The sequence below is a fragment of the Gekko japonicus genome, unplaced genomic scaffold, assembly GCF_001447785.1.
Source record: "Gekko japonicus isolate JY-2015 unplaced genomic scaffold, Gekko_japonicus_V1.1 scaffold730, whole genome shotgun sequence".
NCBI classification, from domain to species: Eukaryota; Metazoa; Chordata; class Lepidosauria; order Squamata; family Gekkonidae; genus Gekko; species Gekko japonicus.
In genome coordinates this window covers 828,764-840,764 of record NW_015164689.1, presented here as the reverse complement: position 1 = coordinate 840,764, position 12,001 = coordinate 828,764, and the positions used below count along the sequence as shown (strand labels likewise).

General features: G+C 45.1%; 1 protein-coding gene across 1 annotated transcript in view; it reads right to left on the bottom strand.

Annotated features, from left to right (window-relative positions):
- Positions 1-3,146: 3,146 nt before the first annotated feature.
- LOC107108847 (outer dense fiber protein 3-like) overlaps positions 3,147-12,001 on the bottom strand; it is an 18,161-nt gene continuing 9,306 nt past the window's right edge. The window contains exons 5-6 of the mRNA XM_015409369.1: positions 10,530-10,667; positions 3,147-3,236 (exon numbers count right to left, since the gene is read on the bottom strand). Coding sequence (XP_015264855.1) covers positions 3,147-3,236; positions 10,530-10,667 — 228 coding nt within the window. The remainder of the gene's footprint in view (positions 3,237-10,529; positions 10,668-12,001) is intronic.

Sequence of the window (12,001 nt, the reverse complement as noted above, 5' to 3'; positions counted from 1 at the left end):
TTGGTAACATTCCTTCTTATTCTGCCCAATGTATCCTTTCTGGTTTATTTATATTTGTATATTGGATATACTAGACCATATAACAAGCTGTATTTATTTCAAAAAGTATTTCAATTATTTAAAGTTTTTCCCTCGCGCTGTCCAGTTCTACCTTACTGTTAAGTAGCTTCTGGTGGTCTATCCTAGATTAACTTGCCTAGACCTGTTTAATAATTATCCTCTCTGACTCAACAGCCTGATTGGAATCAAATAACTTTTTGTATTTCCTCATAATATATAATTTTCTTAATTAGCATTCCTCAGTTTTTATATTTGTTGGACTTTGGTATCTGCCATGGAGAAAAAATATAGGCGTTTTAGAGCTAAGCTGGTACGCATATATTAGTTGCATTGTATATTGACAAGTGGTCTGACATTCCGGTTTCTCAGAGGGAAGTTGCCATTGCTTACTGTTTTGCAGCAAAAAGAAGACTATAAGGAAGAAAGGTTCTTGGTCCAATCGCTTCTGGATTTTGGCTCACTCACTATATTTCTTTAATAGCCTGGCGCTTGTTTAGGTTATAGTCTTAATCTGGAGAGAATTAACTTGCTTATTGATTGTTTCATACTGTTCCCCCTAGCAATAAGATCTCCACACACTGTTTTATATAGGGGGTCCCCAGCCTTTTTGAGCCTGTGGGTGGCACCTTTTGAAATCTGACACAAAATGGCCATGTGGGAGGCGAAGTAAATTATGCACCCAGAGGAAGCCCAAATGCAGGGGTTGAGAGGAGTAGATTTTAAAAATACACTGGGAAAGAGGAGTCAGAGAGAATAAAACCGACACTATCGGGGCAGCTGTCACTGAGATGTTTTAATCTGCAGAGCCCATCAGATCTCAAATGGGCAGACGCTCACCTGGCCGACCGACCTAAAAATATTTGGGGGGCAGGGACTCCTGGTTTTTTTAAGTTGAGAATTAAAACTAAACTGTCTTTGAACACTGGCCAGTCTTATCTTATTTTCTGTCTGTAAAATCTTTCCTGGGAATAACTTGTAAAATATAGTAAGCGGTTAGTCTGTTTTGTCTGTTGTATGCCCGTTGGCTTTGAAAGCGAAGTTTTGCTATAAACTGGTGCAAGGAGTAAGTTGATTGAGGCTGCTTTCATAATTACCAGGCAGGATCTCTGATCCTTACTGCTGGACATCTGCTCATTTCTCTTTACAACAAATAAGCAAACAAGAGAAGCTCCTGCAGGGTGTGTGTATCTTTTGCTGCCAAAAGAAAAGGAACTCCTATTGTATTAGTCTTCCAAATATTTGACATATCAGAATTGGTTTGATTTAGTTTGCTAATGATCGTGGGGAACTGAAGCCAGTTGTTGGTCTATGACGTGTATCTATATAATAATGTTATTCCAAATATGTTGGATTCATGTTTCACATTATTTAGGTTAATATGGAATACTTGACAAACAAGGCCAGTTTGGTGTAGTGGTTAAGTGCGTGGACTCTAATCTGGGAGAACCGGGTTTGATTCCCCACTCCTCCACTTACATCTACTGGATTAACTTGGGCAAGCCATAGTTCTGATAAGAGCTGTCCTTGAAAAAGAGCCGTTTTTGTCAGAGCTCTCTCAGCCCCACCTACCTCACAGGGTGTCCGTTGTGGGGAGGGGAAGGGAAAGGAGTTTGTAAGCCACTCTGAGACTCCCTTGGGTAGTGAAGGGCGGGGTGTAAATCAAATCTCTTCTTCTTCTTCTTAACTCCAGATGTGAAAGGATGAAAGATTTTAATGTGAAATGGCTCTAAAACCAGTGAAAATTTAGGCAGCCTTGAGGCCAAGTATGCTATTAACAAATGCTGAATTCTTTAAAGTTACTAAGCACCACAGCTTCTTTTCTGCGAAAGCAGTAAAAACATACTGCTTATCTGTCCCGGAAACTAGGGCAGCTTTGGTGCGTGCCATTACTAGTCCACATAGTTAATGTATGTGGACTTTCTATGTATAATCTCATACAACAAATTAAGAGATTTGTGCTTTTGAAGTATATCCATCAGAGCTCTGTTTTCGCAGCATGATCAGCAACAAAGTATAATTAGGAACTGGTAGACAGAGACTAGGACTTGGACCAGGAGACCTGTTTTCAAGTTCCGTCTCTGTCATGAACTCTTACACAGCCTTGGAGCTAGAAGCTGTTGCAGCCTCAGATGCTCATTTGTAAAAAGCGCGTAACTGTCACCTTCCTCACATGATTGCTGTGAGGGTGAATTCAATAAACAAAACATTGTAGAAGTGAAAAACATACATGCCGGGTAAATGCACAAAACATGCTGAAAAAAGAAAGAGGGTGGAATCCTGTTCTTCCTCAGTAGGTACTCTTATTGATTTCAAAAGGCAAAATGCCCAGTATTGTCTTCACAGGGCTCATGGTTCCAACTGCTGTGCTAATAATAAGGAAAAAGCCCGTTGAATTACATGGTACCAACTGTGTTGAAATTCTTTCTGCTGATTCTTTAAAAAACCTCAAGGAGTACTACTAATTACATAGTTTCTAACGTCTCTCTCTGAAGTTTGTGTGGCGTTCTGCTCTCTAGTGGCAGGCTTGAGGTTATCAATTCATCAGATGGCTTCAACATGCCAAAACATGGATCAGGTACAAATTTATTGTTTCAAAACACATTTCACAACTAGGAACAGTAAAAGGAATATACAAAATACTTTATCAGAGTCATTGAAGGAATGTACAAATTCCATAAAATGTTTCTGGAGCAGAAGCCTCAAGTGTCTTTTTCCACAAATGTCACAAAAGTACGTAATATATCAAATGCCAACTTTTGCAGTACAACACCATTGTCTAAATATTTGTATCAGAATTTAGAAACGTAGCTGACGCTTTCAACATGCTCCATACAGCAGAACAGTTATTGGCTGCAGTGCCTCCTCGTCATATGGGGGACTATGGCACGTTCCTTCATCAGAGAGTATAAATTCAGTCTTGAACAATAATCAGTTTCTGAATATTTAAATAGTCCTTTGGTGCAAGGTTTAGGAAAGGCTGGTGGTCAGTTCAGAAGTTATGCGACTAGTCAGCATTCAAGTATGGAGAAACATGATAAGGAAATATCGATAGAAAAATAAATTTGATTTCTGCGAAGGGAATAAATTCAATAGACATCCACAATAAGAGGTGATGTATAATCAGAGTGTCTGATTCCGAAAGAAATGACTGGAGCACAAGATTTGTTCAATGATACCTAGAAGCCGGAGGAAAAATACATAAGATGAGTTAGACGTTCTTTCATTAGTTAACAGATTCTTAATTTTTTTCTCTACATATCTTCTGGACACAATAGGCTGTTTCCTGCTGGCTTGCAAAATAAGTGACAATATGAACTAATCATGTATAGTTACAGAATTCAGCTGGGACTTTGATTAAATATTGCTGGAATGGGTAGGTACCCTGTGGAACTTGGAAGACAGAGACTCCTCTCTTCAGAGGCAAATATGATTTGTGCTGTAACAAATGTAAGGTTTTTTAAATTTTTAAAACTTTGCAGTATCTATAAAGAACTATCTACTGGTGTGAGTTTGAAGAGTGATGGGGTCTGTGAGTGATTCTGAAGTTCTTTGTGAATATTAGTGATTTGTCCCAAGGCATCAATGCATGGGATGAGCCCTTTCCACCTGCTTTGCAAGGCATTGTGGAATACTGATTGATTGGAATTTGTGGGAAAGCCTTGCACCATCAGTTATTTAACCTTCAGATGGCATGTTATGTGCTTAAGGCTAATGATATGATGCCAAAAGGGTATGGGCCTTTCCATGCTTGATAAAGAGTAGAAGGCAGCATATCTACCCTTGGACTGTTGCTAGGCACTCCATTTCCCCCGCTCTGAGCAACTGCCCAATTCTTATGGAATTTACCACTTGAAGCACCAAGGGACGTGTGCCCTACGTGTCCTTCTGTGAAGCAGCTTTACTTTTTCACCTTTTACAGTGTGTAAAATGACAGCATAAAACTAAAAAAAAAAAACCCTACCACATTAACTTCCAAAATTTTTTGCTGTTGGTCTATCCAAGAAATGCAGCTTCATAAATAATACTGATTCTTGTTATGTATGAGGATGAACAGGACCCATGTGTGTACACTTCACATGAGATTCCTGTTTGGCAACTCACTCAGCTATCCCCCTGAGCTGATCATACACTTTGGTCATATATACACGCACGGGGGGGGTGTGTGTGTTGAAAACGAACAAAGTGGAAACTCACAGAGAGGTACCTTCTCTTTCTCAAAACATACACACACACACACAGCCACCCATAGCTGCGATCTGCAAATATCTAAATCTGCAGATTGGGGCTATGTGGAGGCTCAACAGATGTTTCTGCAAACTCAGGGTGCCCCCTAGGTTTGCAGAAAAATCTGACTTTAAAAGTAGGGGGTTTAAATTCCCCCCAAAATAAAAAGCGTTCTCTGCACTTGCACTTGGAACCTGTACTGGGCCTGTCTGCAGTGCGGCAGTCCAAGACCCACGCTGGGCCCAGTGACAGTGCGGGAGACAGGAGGAAAAGGGTGTGTGTGTGTGATTTTTGCTCCTGCGACTTCTGCAGCCCCACCCCCCACACAGAGCTGGGGAAGAAGTCTTTGCTGCCTCCCCATGAAACCAGCAGCCTGCCTCCCGCCTCCTGGGAAGCAGGTGGGAAGAGCAGCAAGGATGGGGGTGTGGTGGAGTGCCAAGGGTGGGGGGTAGGTGGGAAGAGGGCAAATGGGGGGTGAGTGAATGCCAGAGGGGGTAGTGGAGAGCCAAGGGGGGTAGGTGGGAGGCGAGCAAGGAGAGGAATGAATGCCTGGGGGGGGGGGTGGAGTGCCAAGCATGGGGGTAGACAGGGAGACCTACAAAGGTAGGGGTCAGTGGGGAATAGGTGGGAAGAGCACCAAGGGGGGGGGGTAGGTTACAGTACAAAGGGCCAAGGGTGGTGGTGGATAGGTGAGGAGAGCAGCAAGCGCTGGGTAGACTGATGGAGAAAAGGTGAGGAGGCAAAAGAGATGGGGGTGGGCTGACAGATAAGGGGAATGGGAGAAAGAGGGAGATAGGGGGTAGGTTAACAAAGGGGAGGGGTAGTTGACAGAGAAGTACGGGAGACAAAAGAGATGGGGATAGGTTGACAGATAAAGGATGGGGGAGAAAGAGAAGATTATTAAGAATGAAGAGGGAAGGAAGTGAAGAGAGGGAAGGGACGCATCCTCTCTGCAAGTTTCTTGCAGGTCCCCACGTGTCTGTGTGTGTGTGTGTGTGTGTGTATACCTACAAAGATATACATGCATACACAGAAAGACAGACAGGCACCTTCTGTTTCTCAAAGCTATTTGCAACAGCTAAAATTGCAACTGTGGATGTGGAATATTTCCTTGAACAAAGATTTTCACATGTCGCCCACCAAGGGAATAGCATGATATACATAAAATAGTACACTGCACTGAAGTACATGGGCCAGTGTTTTAATGCCTTCACTGGTATTAATTCCTGTAAGAGAATATCCTCCACAAATGTTTGTGACCATCTCACAGTTCAATCCAGTCCAACTCATCATTCATGACCTGCGGGCTATCGAGGACAATGATGTTTCATTTCCAGGCCCCTGAGTGGCAGATCTTCCCTTGCTTAGAGAAAGCCCCCTAACTTGAAATAACTTCAAGCCTACAACAATGTTATCTCCAACAAAGGCACAAGCTCAGGAAATGTGAACTTTGTCTGTTAGATCGCACTAACAAAGGACTCTTAGAGTGATTCAGCAAGTGATTCAGCTTTATTGGAAGTAACGAACAAGCACTCAACTCCGTAAGAAACCAGAACAGAAAACAGTGGGAGCTTATGCTCCTTTTAAACATAACCGGGCTAATGTAGCCACGCCTATTTACAAATAACAACCAATGAGATTGCTTAGTTAAGGACCAATGAAAGTCTTTCCCTCGCAGGGAAAAGGCACAGTTCTGATTGGTCGCTGTTTCGAAGCGACCAATAGGAAGTTCGCTCAGAGGAGCCTGGTCTGGCTCGAAGCTTAACATAGGAGTCCTATGAGGTGATTCATGTAATCGTTTCAATACATTACAATTCCTCCCCCCTAAGTTAAGTCATCATCCATTTGTTTTATTATTTACAAACATTCAAGTCATGCTGTTGTACATCGACTGTTCCAAAATACTTTATTACAATCATAGTCTTTTAGATAAGTCGGCATCTGCCGCGTACGCTGAGACCTGCGAAGCGGTGCAGGCTCTATGGGCACACAAGGTTGTGAGTCACTGTGGGGTTCACTACAGCCTGGTTCAGGCACAAACTCTACTGGGGTTTCAGCCCCGCACACAGGGGTCTGCCCTGACTCGGGGACAGTACCGGGCCCTTCGGTACTCACCGCCTGCTCTGGGGGTCTCCACTCAACATTGGGGAATTCAGCCGTCGGAGAGTCAGCGCTGTCCTTAGCCCAACGTCTCCTTAGCTGATCTATGTGGCGCCGCCATACTCGACCGTCAGCCAACTGTACCACATACATGCGAGTACCCACAGAGTCGGATATTACCCCAGGAAGCCATAAGTGACCATTAGCATAATTTCGGGCGAAAACCTTGTCTCCTTTTTCAAACATGCGCACCTTCGGTTGCGGTTCTGTACGCTCGGAGTGATCGTCAGTTAGATCCGGATGTAACCTGTTTAAGCAGGTTGTGAGTCTGCGTCCCATTAACAATTCGGCCGGACTACGGCCTGTAGAACTGCAAGGGGTGGTATGCTGCCGCAAGAGGAAAGCACCCAGCCTTTGGCTCCAGTCACCTTCGTTCATTTTCCCTAGGGCCTCTTTTGCCGTCCTTACCATCCGTTCGGCCTGGCCATTAGATGCCGGATGGAAGGGGGCCGAAGTCATTTGGCGGATGCCATTACTCGTGAGGAACTGCTTAAACTCCTCAGAGACAAATTGAGGCCCGTTGTCACTGACGAGGACGTCAGGCAACCCGTGCGTGGCGAAAAGATGGCGGAGCGCATGGATCACGGCTAGTGAAGTGGTTGTTTTCATGCGCACAACCTCTAACCATTTAGACATTGCATCCACTACTATGAGAAACATGTTCCCCTGGAACGGGCCAGCGAAATCCAGATGCAATCTGGCCCAGGGTTTCCCTGAAGACTCCCACCTCTGAGGCGGAGCTTGTGGGGGTTCCGGCCTGACTTGCTGACACTGGGAACACACGCGAACCCAATCCTCAATCTCTTTATCCAGCCCAGGCCACCAGACATACCCCCTGGCCAACGCTTTGGTGTGCACCATTCCAGGGTGCCCCTCGTGCAGAGATTCTAGAACTCTGTTCCTGAGCTTGTCAGGGACCACCACCCTGTTGCCCCATAAAACACAGCCCTTAGAAATGGACAGTTCACTTTGGCGGCATTTGTAGGGTCCAAATTCAGGTTCAACACTCCCAACTGGCCACCCCCTCCAAACCCAGTTTAAAACACGGGACAGCACGCTATCTTTAGCCGTGTGTGCAGCAATGTCCCTGGACGATACAGGAGCCTGAGGGAGTTCGTCCAGTGCCAAGACCTCACAAGCAGGAGCAGGGTCGGGTCCCGCACAGGGCAATGGGCAGCGGCTGAGGGCGTCCGCATGTCCGATTGCCTTCCCAGGCCGGTGTTCAAGGTCATAATCGTACGCCTGCAAAAAGAGCGCCCATCTAAGCATGCGCGGGGACATGATATTCGGCAGTTGCTTATCGGGTGCAAAAATCCCCAGTAGCGGCTTTTGGTCAGTGACCAGCAAAAATCGCCTGCCAAAAATAAAGTCATGGAACTTTTTGACAGCCGCTACTAAAGCCAGACCCTCCTTGTCAATCTGGGCATAGTTCCTTTCTGCCTCAGAAAGAGATCTTGAGTAAAAAGCGATTGGCGCCTCGCTCCCATCAGGCATCAGGTGGCTCAAAACCGCGCCAATTCCAAACGGTGAAGCGTCCGCAGCTAACACCAGGAGCTTCTGGTCATCATAATGCGTCAGCACGTCATTAGACACCAACAGCTCCTTAACCCCCACGAAAGCCCTTTCTTCGGCCTGTCCCCACTTCCATTTCGCCTCCTTATGCAAAAGTGCGTGCAAAGGGGCCGCCACTGATGCCTTATGCGGTAAAAACGCATGATAAAAATTGAGGAGTCCTAAAAATGATTGGAGCTCCTTCTTACTCACCGGCCTGGGGGCGTCTCGGATTGCAGTCACCTTGTCAGTAGTGGGGTGCACCCCGTCTGCATCAATCCTGAACCCCAAGAACTCTACACTGCTAACTCCCAGTGTACATTTTGAACGTTTTACTCTGAGCCCAGCGTTTTGGAAACGCTTCAAGACCTCCTTCACCCGGTCCATCAACTCATTTTCAGACCTCCCCGCAATTAACACGTCGTCGAAGTAGGGCACCGTCCCTGGTACCCCCCTCAAGAGTTGCTCCATCAGGCCCTGAAAGATGCCGGGCGCCACATTTACCCCGAACTGTAGGCGATTCACCTTAAAAGCCCCCCTATGGGTAACAATAGTCTGAGCCTCTGCAGCCTCAGGAGTGACAGGCAACTGCTGGTATGCCTGTGCCAAGTCTAATTTGGCAAAGATCTTTCCGCCCCCCAATGAAGCCAGGATGTGGCTAATAACCGGGACGGGATAGGAGTGTTGTTGTAACGCCTTGTTAAGGGTGCATTTATAGTCTGCGCATAAGCGTATGGACCCATCAGGCTTAACTGGTGTTACTATAGGCGTCTCCCACTTGCTGTGAGGAACAGGTTCCAAAATTCCTTGTTCCACGAGTTTATCAATTTCCCTCTCTACTTTAGGCCTGAGGGGAATTGGAACCTTCCGATATTTCAGTCTGATCGGCTTTACAGATGGGTCAAGTTCAAAAGCAACCGGGGGCCCTTTGTACCGCCCCAGACCCTCTGCAAACACATCAGGGAACAGGTCATACATCATATCCCATTTATTCTCAAGCAATTTGTTAATCCCTGAAATACCAATGCCCAATGGCTCAAACCAGTCCAACCCCAGCAGGTTGACCCGGTCTCCCTCAGCAATAAGACATGACAGTTTAACACATTTCCCCTTATACTCAACATGTACAGTGTCTCTTCCGGCCAGGGGAATCCGGTTGCCCTGGAAGTCGGACACTCTGGTCTCCGCAGGCTGGAGCCGCCGTCTGCTTCTGGTCGGAAACAGCTGTTGCCAGGATGCTGCAGAAATCACCGTTACAGAAGAGCCGGAGTCCACCTCCATAGTGCATGGTCTGCCGTCGAGGAGTGGGGTCACGGTGATCTTCCCTTGGCAACTGGTGCGGTTTACAGCCGATGCGCTTGTCCGGGTCGTTGTAGTCTGGCAGCTTGCTTCCGATGCCGGGAAACGCTGCTTGCTGCTTCGGGAATTTGCGGGGGTATTCCTTTGTGCCGACCTGCTGGTAGGTGAGGGATCCTTCCGTGCCGATCTGCAGACTCTGGCCAGATGACCACGCCGTCCACAGGCTCTGCAGTCGACATCCCGGGCCCAACAGGAGTCGCGCTGGTGTTTCCCGCCACAACCGGAGCAAGGCTTGACGATGGTAGGCTTCGCTGGGGTCCGCTTGCCTCGAACCGCGTTGACGTCATCGTCTGCTTCCTCGCTCTCGCTGTCCCGCTGCGAGTGGACGCTGTGCTCTGCCATCCGCTGGCGGACCTCCTTCGTGGACCTATCCGCTGCTTCTGCGGCCAAGGCCTCTTCGTAGGCCACTGCCCAGGTCAGAGTGGTACGGGCGAACAGCTGCTTGCTTTCTTCCGAGTCCGAAGTGTGGATGTCCGCAGGGCTGCCTACCTGCTCTAACATCCCACCTTCGTCGCCAATTGTTAGATCGCACTAACAAAGGACTCTTAGAGTGATTCAGCAAGTGATTCAGCTTTATTGGAAGTAACGAACAAGCACTCAACTCCGTAAGAAACCAGAACAGAAAACAGTGGGAGCTTATGCTCCTTTTAAACATAACCGGGCTAATGTAGCCACGCCTATTTACAAATAACAACCAATGAGATTGCTTAGTTAAGGACCAATGAAAGTCTTTCCCTCGCAGGGAAAAGGCACAGTTCTGATTGGTCGCTGTTACGAAGCGACCAATAGGAAGTTCGCTCAGAGGAGCCTGGTCTGGCTCGAAGCTTAACATAGGAGTCCTATGAGGTGATTCATGTAATCGTTTCAATACATTACATTGTCCTTATATACATACACTCAAGCGACCTGATCATAAGGCCTAATAGTGTAAACTATGTCAACTATGGGTCATTCACTTGCTCCTCCTCCAATGTAATATATTCCATTATGTATCAACAATGTCCTCTCTACACTGGACAAGCAGTCCCTATCAAAGGAAAAAAGCTTTTATAAAGCTTTTATAAAGCCCCTGCTCTTTGGTTCAGGGTTTTATAGCGCTCCCTCCCCAACAATGTGTCCGTATACAGCAACTGGGGAGTAGAATCCTTTCAAATGGAGGGGAGGCCGTGTATTACCTTTCCGACTTCATAGTATGCAGGTCCAGGTCCTAGTTTATTTGCTGAAGTCTTAGTTCGGAATCCCATGGAGTACTTTGGTGCTCTCTTTTTGTAAAGCTCTGTATCTGGTTTTATGTATGCAGCGGGGCCTGGGGTCTGTAAAAGAAAAGTAATAGGACTTTCACCAATGGAATAACCTGTTGTTTCCATACTCAGTTTTGTCACACACTAATGTGAGCTTCTTACTGTACCAAGATGTAAAGATTTTTTAAATAGCCATTTTATTTTTTAAAAGCCCAACAAAAAACAAAAACAAACAAACAGGCATGCAGACATACATATTGGTAGGGGGTTCCATTTACACGTTATTTTACCTATTAAGTTACCTCATACATTATCTAATTATATATTTTGCTTCTTTAATTTTCCAACCCATGTAGATTTGAATAAAACTTTGCTCATAACCAGGGCTTTTTTTGTAGAAAAAGCCCAGCAGGAACTCATTAGCATAATAGGCCACACCCCCATGCCTTCCCTTGGCCCCCTGGCCGGCCTGCCTCAGAGTTGCCTGGGGGGGGGTCCGCTCTCCAGGCCTTCCCTCTGTAGCCAATTACACGCAGAGGTTTTGGCTGTAGTGGGTATGGCCAACTCTGAAGCCAGCCGGAACTCCATTCTTGTGTGTTCCTGCCCCAAAAGAGCCCTGCTCATAACTAAAACTATAGTTCATATTTTCCTCTGACTTGGTTGTACACCCATATGGTTTATTTATTGTATTCTTCCATCCATTTATAAAACCTTGACCATGTATTCTCAAAGTTTTTTTCATTTTGTCCTCTCAAAATTAAAGTTAATTTGTCCATCTCTGCAGTTTCAAGTATTTTATTTAAGATTTCTTCTTTTGAAGGTACTTCATTCCTCCAGTATTTGGCATATAATATTCTTGTAGCTGTCACTACATGTGTAATAAGATAAGAATCTTGCTTTTTACAATTTTCTGGTAATATATTCAATAAAAACAATTCTGGTATATAAGGTATAGTACATTTTAACATTTTTTGTAACAATTCATGAATCCAGGACCAATACTTTTAAACTCTATCACACGTCCACCACATATGAAAAAAAGAACCAACTTTTTTGACACTTCCAGCAATCATTTGGTAGGTCAGGATAAAATTTTGCTAGTTTATCTTGAGTAATATACCATCAATAACACATTTTATAAATATTTTCTTTATAAGTAGTTACTTTAGTGAACTTTATATTTTTTCCCATAACTGTGACCATTAGTCTAAATCAATATTATGACCCAAGTTTTGTACCCCTTGAACCATAGAGTTTTAAACTATTTCATCTTGTGTTTTATTTTCTAACATTATTACATATAATTTCTTAATCAATTTCTCATCAGTATATAACAGTATCAATCTCTGTTATTTTTGAATAAAAACCTACTTGCTTGTCTTTAGCATATTTTGATTCTATTTGGA